General features: G+C 40.3%; 1 protein-coding gene across 1 annotated transcript in view; it reads left to right on the top strand.

Moving 5' to 3' along the window:
- Positions 1–16934, top strand: part of ttn.2 (titin, tandem duplicate 2) — a 162249-nt gene that overhangs the window by 25335 nt on the left and 119980 nt on the right. The window contains exons 40-48 of the mRNA XM_030787650.1: positions 8953–12762; positions 13346–13624; positions 13795–14358; positions 14609–14890; positions 14992–15270; positions 15402–15683; positions 15775–16053; positions 16176–16463; positions 16604–16882. Coding sequence (XP_030643510.1) covers positions 8953–12762; positions 13346–13624; positions 13795–14358; positions 14609–14890; positions 14992–15270; positions 15402–15683; positions 15775–16053; positions 16176–16463; positions 16604–16882 — 6342 coding nt within the window. The remainder of the gene's footprint in view (positions 1–8952; positions 12763–13345; positions 13625–13794; positions 14359–14608; positions 14891–14991; positions 15271–15401; positions 15684–15774; positions 16054–16175; positions 16464–16603; positions 16883–16934) is intronic.

Raw genomic sequence — 16934 nt, 5'->3', positions numbered from 1 at the left:
TGGTTATATATGTAAACTATATTAGTTCGAATAAACGCCTTCTCATACAAATTTACATCTGATTTGATGATTTAATGTCTTTTTCATCATGGAGAGGGATGTTTCTCTTAAATGTATGAACAATTTTCCCCAAACTAAGGGTTAGAAAGGGCGTTTATTCATCTTTCTGCAAGTCAGGTAAGGAATATTGTAGAGTACACACACAAGTAAATTTAAATCAAGGGTTCATTTTCCAAACAGATCAGTATTATTTGGATATATTTATGCTTTCAAAGAAATTTACGCTTTGAAGAAATGTCCACAGAAGGAGGAACAAAACATCAAGCCATTTTTCGTGTCAGAATCTTTAATAAAGAATCAAGTCTTGCGTTTATTCGAACAAATATGGTGAGTGACATTGTTTTTTTATGGCTTTGTGACTTGTTGCATGTGTTTAATATTTACATTAATATTCCATATCAAATACTTTTTCATTTTCACTCTTTTTCCAACGTGCCGTTTGTTGAAATGTGTTTCCCTTCTTTTACAGAATTGTTTTTTAATGAAGGAGAAGAATATCTGGGAAAAGGAGCACAGTTTCGTGGCGCCTTCTCAGACACTGAAGAATGTTTAGACCATGGTCTTGTATCTGCTAACCGTTGTTCTAGTAGAACATCATCTGTTACCTCGTGGAGTGAAAATATTAAGCCATCTTTCACAAAGAAATTAAAATTTCAGTCTGTTCTGGAGGGTGAAACTGCTGCTTTTAGATGCAAACTAGTAGCTTGTCCACCCCCCACAATATTATGGTTTCATAATAACAGGCAGATACAAAAGGAGCACCGTCGTAAAATTCATACAGAGAGTACGATGCATATGCACTCAACAAGTTTAACAATTAATGACATTAGAGAGAGAGACTCAGGAAGTTACAAAATAATGGCTATTAATACAGAGGGATCTGCAGAATCCACAGCATCTCTTCTGGTATCACTACGGGAGGAGCAAGATGCAAATTATTTGAGCTTTGTGAGAAGATCTGCTAAAACTCATGCAAGTTTAGATTCTTTGGTTGAGCAGAGAAAGGACAGAAAGTTTAGGGTGGACCTCAGATGCGTAGGCTCACCATTTGATAAAATGAACAAAGGACAACCAATAGGTCGAATGAGATCAAAAAATGCTCTGTACCGCTCCGTGTACTTTAGAACCTCATCTCCATCGCGAGTGCCGGAAAAAGACGTTCTTGAAACAGCGTCTGAACGTGCACGTTCACCTGCCCCTATGTTTGAGAGGCACGAGCGGTTCAATGATCGCTACAGTGACATATACTGTGATCGTTATCTCGGCCATGATAGGCACAGTGACAGATTCAGTGATCGTTTCAGCGATCGCTTCAGTGATCGCTGTAGTGATAGATATAGTGATAGATTCAGTGACACAGAGAGCCTTCATGGAGAGGTTAAAGCAAAACTCAGTCTATTACAAAAAGCTGTTAAAAAGAAAAAGAGACTCTCTATTTCGACAATGTCGTCATCAGAATTTGATCTTGAATCAGTTGCAAGTGAACCTAGCTATGCAGATTATGGTGAAAGGCTACGGGTGAAACCTGCCACCTTACCTGAACTGCAGCATGTTGGTCGGCCAAGTGATCTGAATGAAAGTGGTTTAAGAAAAAGTTCAGCAGAATTTCAGAGTCGACTGGAAAGAATTACTGGAATTGGTGCACAGGCCTCAGAGTCTACTATGCCACGTGTAAGGCATTCCTTTGAACCTCAGTCCAGATCAAGGGCAATACAAATGATGAGGGGAGAGCTGCCATTAGAGGACTTTAAAAGTTTAAAAACGGACAGTGATGTAGCAGTGGGTGAGACACACAAGGATGAAAAAGTAATACCCAAAGGAGACTCTCAAAGTGATGAGACCTATGAAGTCTTGACGGATGAAGCTAGCACAAGACAATGGCATGAAGAAGCACAAGTCAAGGCTAAAGAACCTTTTGTGTTAGAGTGGCTTGAGACAGGGCAATCCTCTGAAGAAGTTAGTGCTGCAAAAGAGGTTGAAACACTTCATGAAGACAAAGGTATGGAACCTCCAAGAAGTCAAACAGTGAAATCAATGAAAGAAAAATTCCTCAGTGAAGATATCAGAGAGGATGATGGCAGGAAGGTTGTGGTTGCACAGTTGGAACAAAGAGCCATGTCTGTAGAGAACATTCTCGAGAAGAACCTGGAAAGTGAGTTGTTAGAAAGCGAAGACCAATTTTTAACCCAACGCATCAGAAAATGGCAACAAGATGTACAAGCTGATCAAGCAGAGGCTGTTATACCCAAATGGTCTAAGGAAAAAAGCCTATATTTTCAAAGTTCTGGTGGTGAGATTTGTGAAGAAGAATCATCAAAAGAAACACTCCCAGAAGATCCGTATTTTAAAGAGCTCTCTAGGTCCTCTGCAAAAGAAAAGCATTCAGCTGAGCGTGTAACACACGGTGAGTTACATTTATCTCAGGAGAAAATCAATGTTATACCCAAATGGTCCAAGGAAAAAAGTCCATATTTTCAAAGTTCTGGTGGTGAGATTTGTGAAGAAGAATCGTCAAAAGAAACAATCCCAGAAGATCCGTATTTTAAAAAGCTCTTTAGGTCCTCTGCAAAAGAGAAGCATTCAGCTGAGCACTTAACACACAGGGAGTTACATTTATCTCAGGAGAAAATCAATGTTATACCCAATTGGTCCAAGGAAAAAAGTCCATATTTTCAAAGTTCTGGTGGTGAGATTGGTGAAGAGGAATCGTCAAAAGAAACAATCCCAGAAGATCCGTATTTTAAAAAGCTCTCTCAGTCCTCTGCAAAAGAGAAGCATTCAGCTGAGCGCTTAACACACGGGGAGTTACATTTATCCCAGGAGAGAATCAACGAGTTAAAGAGTGAGACAAAGCACTTAGTAAGTGAAGAGGAGGCCTTGACTGAACGAATATTAAAATGGCAACAGGATGTACTGAGTGAGCAAGAAAAAGCTGTCGAAATAGAATCTGATTGGGCTTTTACAGAGTCTTTGCCATATGTGAGCAGAAAACCTGCTGAGAAGAGTAAAGTTGTTGTGGAATGCTCCATGAAAGCAGCACCATTTAAAGATTCCCAGCCAGCTGAAAAGATTATGTCATCACCAAAGAGAACAGCTAAAGAAAAGTTCTTTGGTGATGTCTCTGGAGTCTCTTCCCAGGTTTACCAAAGAGAAAGTCCAGGATTGGAGATGCACCAAAAATGTATAACTCATGAAGATAGTGAGAAGTTGCAAACTGGAAGTGATTATTTTGTAAGTGAAGAGGAAGCTCTTGCACAGCGCATCATAAAATGGCAGCAGGATGCTCTAACAGAACAAGAAGAAACTGTTGAGTTGGAGTCAAACTGGGCTTTGGCAGAACAACCACAAACCTCTGTTAAAGAAGATAATGTGAATTTGGGGATCATAGATGAACCACTATCACTGCAAAAGCATCAGTTTTCCAAAATGTCTGTGCAACCCTCACATGATAAAGATGAACTCAGCACTGGATTCTCTTTTGGCGGTGCATCTTACCAACCAGTTGGAGAAAAGCCTGAAATGACGGAGGTGTGTTCACAAGAAATTTCCTCAACTGTGGAAAGTTCTGCTGCTAAAAGCATTCTAAAACCTAGTGCACCTGTATTTGTGGTGGAATTGCAGCCAAATGTTAAAGTCAGAAAAGGAGAAATGACTGAACTGAAGTGTGAGTTCAAGGGAGATCCTCAGCCATCTGTGTCTTGGTTCAAAGATAAAGAACCAATTATACGAGATCCAGATTTTGAGGTTCGCACCAAAATGAATGTGTCAACCTTAACTATTTACTATCCCACCACTGACCACCAGGGTACATTTGCTTGTGTTATTGTAAATAAACATGGAAAAGCAAGTTCGTTTTGCACACTTCAAATAATTGAAAGTGATCAGCCTAAGGCCTGGCCTACAACTCCACAGGAGGTCAGTGTGACATGTGAGTCAGAGTATGCTGAGGAGCAAATGGTGGAGGAAGAGCTTCAATCATTCATGGACCCTAGCTTAAAGGGTAAACACACTTTGCAAGTGCCCCAGGCTGTTATACACATTCCACGTGCCTCAGACTCTTCTATTGGCTCATCGCCTGTAGAGATCAGAATAACTGCTCCTACACCAGTGCCTGAAACAGCAGAAGAATCTAGGGACACTTTTGAGCCTGTTGAGAAAGCCCCTGAATCTCCAAGTGATGAGAGCATTTCTCAGACTGTGAAGCACAAATTCACATTTTCTTTTGATGATGTGGGTGAGGCACCACGTGTCATTACAGAATTAGAGAACAGTAGCTTTTCTGAGGGTCAAACTGCCATGCTTGAATGTATTATTGCTGGTGAACCAACTCCTCGTGTCACATGGTGCCATGATAACGTTTGCCTTGATCTGAACACTGGCAAGTATAGATGTGAGCAGCAAGAGAAAAGTTGCAGATTATACATTGAGAATTTCTCTTATGTTGATGCTGGAATGTACAGCTGTACTGCCACTAACAAATTTGGACAAATTGAAAGTGTCGCTGATGTTTTCTTTGAGTCCACAGCATTGGATTCTGGATTTTCATCAATTGCTATGTCAGATATGAGTGATCAGATGAGATCTTATAGTATGTGTCCTGAGGTAACACCAACAGTTAAACCAAAAGCCTCAGTAAGCCCCACCAAGTTTTCCAAGGAAATGATGTTAGACAGTGAGAGGGGTGTTTTGGATCTAGGTGATTATGGTGCTTCATCAATCACCATCAAACACAGAGAGACAGTTGTAGATTCTAAAATGACCACATTTGGGGGTGAAGGGATTGAAGTTGGAACGCCTATGAAAGCTGAGGGTATCTCACCCCTTGCTATGGATCGAGTAAATTCCAGCAAAACTGAAAGTTTTAGCCTTGATGAAGGAGCACCCAAAACCAGACACACAAAACCAAATGTCTCAGAAGAAATACCTGTCCTAACAGGATGTGGTCTGCAATCATCTGGAGCAGAAATTAAAGTATCAAAATTAAAACAGGCATTTGAATCACCTGTTTCTTCTGTAGCTGAGTCTGTGGACACAAAAAGAGAATCAGCTGAGTCCTATTTCCCAGTGGAAGATATTCCTGAAGTTGCAGTTGATCCTCAGCAATATGAAGAGGGTCTGAAGAAAGGTGTACATGATGACATTTCAGTGGACTCCAAAGCAGTTCATATGAAAGATGTGATCACAGATCCTATTTTCACTGGGGGCAAGTCCTCTCCCTCAGTTACTACCCTAGATAGTGAGCAAGATATTGAGGGAATATCCAGCAACTTGCAAAATGTTGATTTCCTTTCACATGGGCCTAGCATGCACCATTCAGCTGCACAAGTTAGCACACAGGCAGAATTACCCAAAACATTGAATTTGCCAGTTGGTTTTGAGAGAACTTGTTCAGCAGATGCTGAGAGTATGGTAGAAGAAAGAAAAGAGCAGCGTGATGAAGGTCTCTCTGTGAGGCAGAGAAGTCCTCATCTTGAACAAGTTCTACTTGAAGAGGTTCGATCTTCAGGTAGTGATGTTCTGATATTGAAGAAAGAAATACCTATGATCCCAGAGACTTTGACTACAGGCTCTGCTCAGGAAGCAGATTTATTAGATAAGGAGCCAACCGTCATCAGCACTCGGCAAAAAAGTACTGAAACTGAGGTCAGACAACATGGTGGAGTTCTTACAAAAAACAAGAATGTGTCAGAGGAAGATGGAGAAAGATCAAAACCTGTCCAGGTAATGCCCAAAAGTGACAAAGACCAGACACTCTCTGTAACGGACTCTGTTATCTCAGAGAGTCCACAGCAGCCAGCAAGTGCTCAGACAGAACATGATGCACTAAAGACAGCTGACAGGCTTGGTGCTGCTGGTATAACTAAACTTGAAGAAGAAGAGGTGACCTTCAGTGCTGTTTATGACTACTATAACCCACCTGCTGAATGGGGAAGGCCGCTGTCACCTGAATCAGAAATGTCTATTGAGATGGGTAGTACATTCAGTGAGGAAATCGCTGACATCGAGCGGTTTTACACCCCAGCTTCATCTACTGAAATTTCTCAATTTCCAAAATCACCTGAATCTTTCCACACTTCTACTGCAACTCCAGGAGGCTTCATTACACCCCCTGAGTATCCATTCTCTGCCCAAGAGTTTGGAAGACCCTCTACAGGTTCAAGTGACGAATTAATTTCCCCTGCCAAATTCCTTAAGACTCCTGATGATGAGGGTATCGAAACAACTCCCCCTGTTTTTACAATTGATGAAAGAATGATTCTTCCAGAAGGGCGAACCTCACTAGGTCTAGGGACACTTCAGGAAAAAGTTCAAGGGATCCCTCCAGCCTTTCTTAAACCTCTGACCAAAAGAAAAATTTTTGAAGGTGACACTTTGCAGTTTTATGCAGAAGTGTTTGGATTGCCATCTCCAGAGGTGAAATGGTTCAGAAACAAAACCCAACTTGAAGCTAGTGAGAGGATTAAAATAGAGAGAGATGGCGACAATATCATTCTGGAAATTCAAAATGTCACAAAAGCGGATCAAGGGGAGTACATTTGTGAGGCAGTTAATTATGTTGGTGAGGCAAAAAGTGTTGCTTTAGTTGTGGTTGTATCCCAAGATGCCAGGCTAATGCCTGCACCTCCTGCAGTTACTCATCAGCATGTGATTGAATTTGATGTTGAGGAGGATGAGGATCCATCAAGGTCTCCTTCCCCTCAGGAGATATTATTGGAAGTTGAGCTGGATGAGAATGAGGTGAAAGAATTTGAGAAACAGGTTAAAATTGTCACCATTCCCGAATACACACCAGACAATAAAAGTATGATTATCTCCCTTGATGTTCTTCCAAGCGTGTATGAGGAAGGTGCTGTAGATTTCATAACACAGGAGAATGATGATTTAAAAATAGCCTTTGAAGTTACAGAAATGCCACCTCGTTTCATTAATCCAATCTGTGATATGGAGACTCCTGAGAACACAACTGTAATGTTTGAGTGCTCATTAATGGGAATACCTTCACCTATAGTGTCATGGTTCAAAGGAAATACAAAAATTCCACATGATAAAACTAAGTACATCCACTCATCAGATGGTGACAACCATTTCCTTAAGATTCTCAAAGTCAGTACTCAAGACAGTGGCATATACACCTGCCGGGCCATCAATATAGTTGGTGAAACACTTTGTAGGGCATCTCTTCTTGTGTTGAATCCTCAAATGCTTTCAGGAAAGACCAGAGGGCGAGAGCTGACAGCTGTGTCTCTGGGTAGTGCAAAAGTCCAGCCCCAGAAGTTTGATTTGGTTGTTGGCAATTCGTCTTTTGATGGTGAACAGGCGTCAGAAATAGAGCTAGAATTTGAGTTCCAGCCAGAGGCTGATGAGTCTCAGAGGGCTGTGAGACTTGTTGCTGTCACTGACAATGAGATGAGCGAACAAGGCGAGAAATATGTCAGCATTAACTTTGATGTATTTGCTGAACCTTCAAAGGATGACAAAATAGAATTCAAAGGCAAATCAACCAATACTTGTAGTTTTCATTTTCAGGTGATTGAAACCCCCCCCAAATGTATAATTCCCTTGCAAAATGTTACTGCAGCTGTAGGAACACCTGTAATGCTCCAGTGTTTAGTGAGTGGAAAACCAAACCCAACCGCTCAGTGGTACAAAGACGGTGCTCCAGTTACCAACCCCAGATATATCATACAGGAGAAAGCTTCAGGGCATTTCAATTTGCTTATTACAAATGTTGCTCAAAGTGATGCAGGGGAATTCAAATGTGTTATTCAGAACAAAGCAGGTTACACTGAAACAACATCTTTATTGAAAGTCTTCTAAAGTATACTAGGAAAATACAAATTAGTGTATCTTTTGAATATGTGAAATGGTAAATCTTAAATATACTACATATATAATTACTGAGCTGAGCTTGCTGACCAGTGATATAGATTTACTGTTACTTTTAAAGTTTTGAACTTGAAGTGCATTGTATGAAAATCCAGTATTATCAATTAGAATTTTGATGAGCTAGATCATTATATTGTGTATAAAACCTACCCTTAAATTTTAGAATAGCATCTTGTACGAGGTGTTACTTCAAGCTAGAACTGACATAACACCATTTTAATAGGTGTCAGGGATGCTATTACTTTACTTACAAATCTTTCTGTTTTTACTTGGTTGTATGAGTGCAGACTTTCCTGATTTTCTTCCTGTTTTTTGGTTTTTGAATGGGTTTGGGGAAAAAAATATTATTCTTAGGCTGACAAGATAATCCAAATCCAAATTTATTTAGTTAAGCTTCAAATCTACCTAGGAATGGACTTATATAAAATATGTTTCATGACGTATATTATGTAAAGTAATTTCAACCGTCATGTAGCTTTAAGAAAGAAACTGCAGTCTAACTTCTGTTATAAGGCAGTTGTTTGAGCTGTAAGAAGCTATATACTTTTTTGTTTTTTGTTTGAAAAACAAAGTACTTTTGAAGCAGGTGTTGTTGTACAGATTGATCATCCTTTAACCATTACATAACAAACATTTTGAAAACTGTAAATAGTCAAAAATACTTATTTTGCTGTGAGCTTTTGGTCATCAGACCACAGAGTTGTGAATGTGTTTTGATCATAGAACATAAACTCAGCTGATGAGAGCTCACTGAGTAATGTGAGAGGAATAAATCTGTTGTGGAAAGACTATTTTTAAAGAAAATTATTTTGAAATTTTATTTTAATTGTTGTGTATATGATTCTATAAATAAAGGTGTGGTAAAAGTTTGCTTGAGTGAGTTGTTTATTGTATCTTTTCCATCTTTGTATGAACCCTTATGTAACCTCTTACGCTATTGTTGATTAACTTCTTTCCACTCTTTTGTGAATGTCTGGTAAACTCTATCCTCATATTTTTACACAGAAATTTCTAGCTTGACTCTGAGGACTAAAGAAGAGGAACAAGAAACCTACAGTACTACCCTTCAATTACCTGAAAAATCTGGAACACTTAAACTCAAGCCAGAGCAAAGCCTATATTCTAGTTCCTTGGAAAAGACAAAAGAAAAGCCTATTTTTTTAACACAGCTTTCACCTGCAGCTGTCACTGTTGGACAATCGGCTAGATTTACTGTCACAGTATCTGGTTTTCCTAAACCAAAGATAGAATGGTTTCATAATGGACAGACTATTACATCATCATCAGTTTATAAGTTTGTTCAAGAAAGAGATGATTACACTTTAATTATTACTCAGGTCAAGAAAGAAAATGAAGGAGAGTATACTTGTGTTGCAAGTAACAAATTTGGACAGTCAACCTGCTCGACAACTCTGCACGTACAAGTAAGTGATTTAACACCAGCAGAGCGCTGGGTTGAGCAAATGTTCAAAATTCCAGGGCAACCACCTTGCTTCACAATGCAAATCAGTTCTGTGCAATGCGCAGAAGGAAGTGAGGCTAAATTTCAGTACAAAGTGACAGGGGCTCCACCACCAGACGTTCAGTGGTTTAGGGGGAGTAACAAGATTCACCCTGGCAAGACCTGCACAGTGCTGAGCAATTCAGATGGGTCTGGCCAATTAATTTTGACTGGTGTACAACAGAGAGACAGTGGTCTCTACACATGCAAAGCATCTAACCTCTTTGGAATGGCCAGTTGCAGCGCTGACTTAACTGTTTTCAGCAAAACTGTGTCTGTATCTCACAAAGAACACACAATTAAGCAGGAACAAAAAAGCTACAAAGTATCCATGACTGAAGAAGCTACTGAATCCCGCTTGTACACGGTGAATTTGCCTGGACAGGCCAGAAGCAGTCTGCAGGCAGGTCATCAAATGATTTATACCATTGGCACTGAGGATAGGCAAGTTGTAGCAAGTGAGCAGGTGGATACCCTGCAAGAGTTGGATATATCTGCTGCTGCAATGTACAGAGAGCAGGTAACTCACCAAGCTGCTGTTTTACAGTCCCAAGAACTGCAAGAAAGGGTGACTGTGGCTCCCACACCACCTCAGCCAACTGTAGCGACCCCTTTAAGACAGCTCCACATGGCTGCTATGCCTTCTGCTGTTCAGGAAAGCCAAGGCTTCACAGAACAGCACTGTGATCGTATTACAAGCCCTGAGGTTACTGAGCTTGAGTTGATGAGGGAACAGCCCTCAAAAATAATGTCTGCCATTTCAGAAAGTGTAACCCCCTTAACTATTGTGAAAGCTGAGCCTTTGTCTAGTGGAGTAGGAACAAAGATAAAGTCTACTCCTGAGCCCAAACACCCCATTAGTACTCACCAAATTGAAACTAAGCTGCCAATTCTTCGTGAAGAGTCACAGATTATTCCAAAGCCACAGCTGGAACAAAGCTACCAAGTTAAAGAGGGTGTTAAAATTCTTTATACAGCTGTTTCATCAGAGAAACAACAAATAGCTGAGGGTCATTCAACAGATTTTTCATCTTTAGATTCTGCCGTACAGCCATCCTTAAAAAAGGAAACAAGAAAAGCTGTAAATGTTTCACTTAGTGAGACAAAACACATGTTATCAAAAGAGCAAATATTATCCACACAGAGACCAGAAGAAGAGATGGCATGTCCATCCAAAGATCAGATTTTAAAGTCAGCTCTTACAACTGAAGAAAAGCGTGAACTCCAAGCTGAGAAAGTAAATGAAATACCAGGCTTAGAGAGTGCCATGTCACTTCATTCACAAAAGGAAGGGGAGAAGGTTATGCACCTGCAGGTTATTACAGATCAGGATATTCTTCCATCTGAGAGCAGATTCACTTGTGAGAAACCAAGTTCTGAACAAGCAGATGCTCGAAAAAGTCCAACTCTTCTTCGTTCAGTGTGTACAGATGAACAGAGAGCTATTACTTGTGAGGAGTTATCACAGTTCTCCTCTAAGGAGACTACAGTTTCCATTCAGCCTCATAAAGAGGCCTTTAGCCCTTTGCATCTTCAATCTGTTCAACCAGAGCAATCACTGTTGAAAGAGGGGATGCTCTCAGTTGAAAAGCCAGACCAACAGATGGCAGTGCAGAGACAGGAACGATCTCGCAAACATGCAGTGACAACTGAGGAGAAAAGACAGCTCATGGCAGATTATTACAAAGATCTTGATGTGTCAGTTACAGGAGTCAAGCCTGATCATAGAAAGGAGCCAAAGCCACAGAGTATGCTTCAGGTAGTTTCAGAACCTATGCAGCTGCCTAAGGAAATTCCTTTTACAAGTGATGTTAAACAACAGCGTGCACTAGTACAAAAAGAGGACCGTTGGAACATTATGAGTGTTACATCTGTGACAGAGCAGCAGGGTATGGAGGAGGGACATACAGATAAGTTAGAAGTAATTGAGAAATTCTTGTGCAAGTCTGAGGTTGAGCCCAGACTACCATTAGAATCCATACACATTGAGGACAAGGAAATCTCGACAGAGACCAGTGTTAATCTTGAGTCTGCAGAGCAAGATTTTGCTGTTCAGATTCAGGAAGGACAGTCTGTTCGACAGTCAGTATTAATGGAAGAAAAGCGCATTTTGACAGGTGAGCAGTCACAGGACATCACGAAATCAGAGACAACTACAGCTATTGTTGCAAAACAGCACAAAGGTGCTCTCTTAGTGTCAGAATCCAGTGAAAGCCGAACACTTCCAAAAGAACTTACCTTTGTAATTCCAGCACCAAAGTCACACAGCTTGAACATTAGACATCAGCTTAAAGACAAGCTTGAGTCTGCTGTAGCCCGTGACCAGCCATTGATCTTGGCAGATGTTTTAGAGAGGTTAGAGGTTGTTGAAGTACAGGAGGTCAGAGTGCAAAAAGAGCCCAAATATACAATGTTCACATATCTCATCTCAACAACAGGTGCCCCACTTGAAATAACATTTGCTTTTGAGGGTGAGTACCCCCAGACTGCTGACCTCAAGAGTGAACTTCAAGCTGCTTTCTACTCAATAGTGTACCATGAGCAGCAGGTCCTTACCTCTGAACAGCCTGGCACAATGGAAATAGATAGGCCCCAGAGATTACAGATTAGTACAGCTGTTTCAAAGGAAATGCTCACACCTGTGGTGAAGACTGTACGATTAACTGAAAATGTAACATCATTAACACAACCTGATCCTCAGGCTGCTGCTCTGACAGAAGTCAAAGCTTCTTTCCAGTCTGTTACAGCTCAAGATCGTACTGTTGTGCGTGAGTCAGGGAAAAGCATGCAGATAACGACTCAGTCAAAAGTGGAGATCCAAAAGTCTGTTCAAGTTGAAAGGCAGGAAATCACATCTGTGACAGTAAAAGGCTTTGAAAGAGATGTGGCTGCTGCAGGTGTCACTACTGATGTGCCTTATGCACCAGTTCCAGCAGAACAGTCTGTTGATGTCCATATACAAAAAGAGGAAATGAAGGAATTTCTGATGGAAGAGATCATCGAATCAACAGCTGAAGAAAAAGATAGAGAAGCATACCCAGTTTTTGAAAGTTTTCTTGAGGATGTTGTTGTAGAGGAGCATTGCAAGGCATCTTTTTATGTGTCTGTAAGATATGCTAAAAAAGTTCATTGGCTTTTAAATGGAAAGATGATTACATCTGGCAAAGAATTCAGATGTTTCAAAGACCATGACTCTTACACACTGGTAATCGACAAAGTTATCAAGAAGAAACATCAAGGAGAGTATACCTGTGAAGCTGTGAGTGAAGCTGGCAAGGCATCGACATCAGCAAGGCTCACAGTTGTCTCAAGAGGTTGGACAATGAGGATTAACATCACGCTCCATCATGCTCTACTTGACTAACTCTCACATTTAGTTTATCAGACGTAATCTGATTAGGTCACCATGTTTAATATAAACAGCCAGTGTTCTTGTTTTCACCTTTCCTTTGCTGCCATTATATCATTATTCCATTCAAGAGTTAGCATGAATTCACTTTATGCTCTTCATCACCTCTTAACAGCTGAATATCTCTTAGCGTCACCCACATGCTCCTCTCCTTTCCACTGTAAGAAATTGATCACTCTTGTATTAATTCAATCCCAGAGATTGAACTCGGGTTACTTTCGCATCTCACTCTCGGTCTGTTCTTCACTGAAGCCATTTCACTTTTCTGCGCATGCACTCTTGCACATTATGTCACGACCTCATTCTTCATTTGATCTCTTTTTATTCCCCTAACCTGATCACCATTTCTTTTCAGAGTCACTCCTGGATAACTTGTGTTTGCACCCAACCATTCATGTTCCAGATTTCCCACCTTCATCTGACTACTTACTACCACGTGAGCCATTGTAAGTGTACTAATTTGCTTTTCTTCTCTGTGCACAATGCAGTGCCACCTGTTTTTAGGCTCAAAATCCAGTCCTTGGACGTGAATGTTGGCAGCCCTGCCAAGTTTGAATGTGAGACTGAAGAGGCACCAAACGTCACCTTCAAGTGGTTCAAGTCTGGCTCTGAGATCAGACAGAGTGACAAGTACAGGATCATTAGCCGTTATCACACGTCATCATTGGAGCTCCTGAGCCCAACCAAAGCTGACAGTGGGGAATACACCTGCAAAGCTTCAAACCAACATGGCAGTGACAGTTGTTCTGCCAACCTAAATGTAACTGGTAAGAAAATTCTTTTTGTTTTGATTGTGATTTCTGATTGTGACAATTTAAGTGGTGAAGTGTGCTTTAAAAGTATGTGGCACTCCGATATGTGTACACATTTTGATAAGTATGCTTTGATGTGACTTGAAGTAATACAATTTGTATTCATCCCACTTTTGTTTTTCTAGAAGTTTTTCCTCCAGAATTTGTAACTAAGCCAGATCCTATGACCCTATACGTGGGCCGACCAGCAAAATTACACTGTGTAATTACTGGGTCTGCTCCAATGAATGTTGTCTGGCACAAGGATAACATTGAAATTTCTTCTGATGAGCACTATAAAATATCTTCTGAAAAGAACAAATATGATCTTGAAATTATGAAGCTTCAGCAAACTGATCAGGGGACATACCTCTGTAAAGCATCGAACAGCGTTGGTATGGCTACATGTTCCACAGAGTTGAGGGTTGTAGACAAACCCAACTTTGTCAAGACCTTTGAGCCAACATTTGTGGCTGTCGGTAACATGTTACGTCTTGAGTGTCAAGTTGATGAAGACACTGGTGTAAGCGTTACCTGGATGAGGGATGGAAAGAAAATCCATAATACAATGGACTGTAAACTGTCTTTTGATGAAAAAATGGCCAGTCTTGAGATTCCAAAGGCCAACCTTAAAGATACAGGAACTTACACCTGTATTGCTGCTAATGATGCCGGCAGCAGCAACTGCTCCTCTATGGTAACTGTACAAGGTAAGACTTTAAGATTGATTTTATTGTTGACTGCGGTATTTATAAGGTAACATATATGTGTGAATAAATGCCTGTTTTTATGTACTTTGACAGAAAGAATAGTCATTAGAAAGGCTGTGTTATAACAAAACAGCCCGTGTTTCTTACCTCTTATGTTTCTTTTTCCCTCTTCAATTCTTCCATGTAACAATCATACATTTTTCTTTTAAAAATGAAAATGGGGCTTGCATCAAATAAAACTATGTCTCAGAGCCTCCAGTTTTTGTGAAGAAGCTGGAGCCCAAGATCCTGTGGAAAAAGGGCGTGTCTGCACGTTTGCAGTGCACTGTCAAGGGATCTCCTGAACTTCGTGTCACGTGGATTTTAAACGACAAAGAACTGAGCTCTTCTGAGAAACACAAAATCACCTTTAAGGATGGTCAAACTGCACTTGAAATATTTGATCTTGTTGTATCAGACAGTGGAAATTACACATGTGAGGTGACAAATGAAGCAGGTTCTGAAAGTTGCAGTACTCAGATAACTGTAAAAGGTTTGTGGTAATGCACATTCACTCTTAATACTTCTGTGAAGAATTCATCTTGTTCTTGTTTGAGTTTAAATAATGATAAATTGAAATATTCTTATTCATAGAACCACCTGCTTTCAAAAAAGAATTGCAAACAGTGGAAGTGGTGAAAGGAGGCATGGCCCAACTAGCATGTGAAATTACAGGCACAGCTCCATTTGAGGTGACCTGGTTTAAGAACAGGAAACCAGTCACTGCTGACAAAAAGCACAAAATTGTGTCAAAGGGTGACATTTCCTATTTGGAAATTCAGTCATTTGAAAGTGCAGATGTTGCTGATTACCAGTGTAGTGTTTCGAATGAAGTCGGTAAAATCTCCTCCAAAGCTCTTGCTAAATTGAAAGGTTGGTGAAACATACTTTTCCAGAAAACAGTCTAACATACATTTAAAATATTTCCTTTGGGCCTGTTGGCCTATATGGCTGTATGTCTATCTATGTACCTATCCTTTGTTTATTCATTTATTTTCATGCAGAACCACCTTCATTTGTAAAGAAGATTGAAAACACAACAGCAGTTTTGGGCAGTGCTGTGAAACTGCAAGGCACTCTTAAAGGCTCAGCACCTATCACAGTCAAATGGCTGAAAGATTCTGAAATACTAAGAGATGATGATCCTACTATCAGTACAGTTTTTGAAAATAACGTAGCTGTTTTGGCAATAGCAAATGTTGCCATAAGCCATAGTGGGAAATACACATGCCAAGCTGAGAATGAGGCTGGCCAACAAAAATGTGAAGCAACCTTGTCTGTTCAAGGTCAGACTGACACTATTATCCCATAGATGTTAATTAAGTGCTGCATATATTTTTTCAGGGATGAAACTGAAATTATTTCATTTTGTCTTAGAACCAGCTAGAATCATTGATAAAGCACCATCCATCAGTGTGACTGCAGGGGAGTCTGCAACATTGGAGTGCACAGTGACAGGAAGTCCAGATCTCAAAGTGAAATGGTTCAGAGACGGCAAGGAACTGACGGGCAGTCGAAAATACAAAATTAGTTTTAAAGACAATGTGGCAACCTTAAAAATTGTGTCGGCTGAAAAGGGAGACAGCTGTGAATACGTGGTAGAGGTTGCTAATCGTGTTGGAAAGGATCGATGTTCTTGTTCAGTTACTGTACTTGGTTAGTCCTTTCATGCTTTAATCTCTCAGAAACTGACTTATGCTTACTTTAACAATGTTGCATTTATTTCTTCGAAACAAAAAACAAAAAAAAACCCGATGCTTTTCTGTTGTACTGGACAGATCGAATCATACCTCCATCCTTCACAAAAGCCCTCAAAAAGGTTGATGGAAATGTTGGAAGTGATATTCGTATGGAATGCAAAGTCTCTGGATCTCAGCCCATGACGATCTCTTGGTATAAAGAAGAAAGAGAGATCACAAGTGGAACAAAATACCAGACAGAATTCAAAGAAGGCACCGCCACGTTGAGAATAGCTCAGTTAGAAACAACTGATGCAGGGGTATTTACTTGTCATGCAACAAATGCAGCAGGACACAGTGAAACCAGTGGAATTGTGCATGTTAAAGGTTCGGATGCACTTTTTTTTTTTTTTTTATTTTATGCCATGTAACACATTTCATTTAGATGAAGAAAATTTGGGTGTGCAGGTGGTTGTGTCGGTTGATGAAAAAAAATCTTTCTTCTCTCTCTCTCAAACTAAATTTAGTTCCTCCAGTCTTCACTGTAACACCTGAGTCTAAAGATGTTATCCCTGGATCTACTGTTATCTTTAAAACTGCCTTCACTGGCACAGCTCCTTTTACTGTCAAGTGGTTCAGAGAGGACAAAGAAATATCAACTGGAGGCACGTGTTTCATCAAAAAAGAGACCTTTGGAAGTGCGCTGGAGCTTCACTCTGTTAAACCATCTCATTCAGCCAAATATACTTGTCAAGTGGCTAATGATGCTGGAAAAGTGGCATGCACCACTGCCTTATTTGTTAAAGGTGCACTCTCAAATTTAACTTTCACTTTTACTCTTTTATGTCTCTCTTTTCA

This window comes from Chanos chanos, chromosome 10 (assembly GCF_902362185.1).
Source record: "Chanos chanos chromosome 10, fChaCha1.1, whole genome shotgun sequence".
NCBI classification, from domain to species: Eukaryota; Metazoa; Chordata; class Actinopteri; order Gonorynchiformes; family Chanidae; genus Chanos; species Chanos chanos.
Note: the sequence above shows the minus strand (reverse complement) of the source record. Positions and strands in the feature narration are given on the sequence as shown.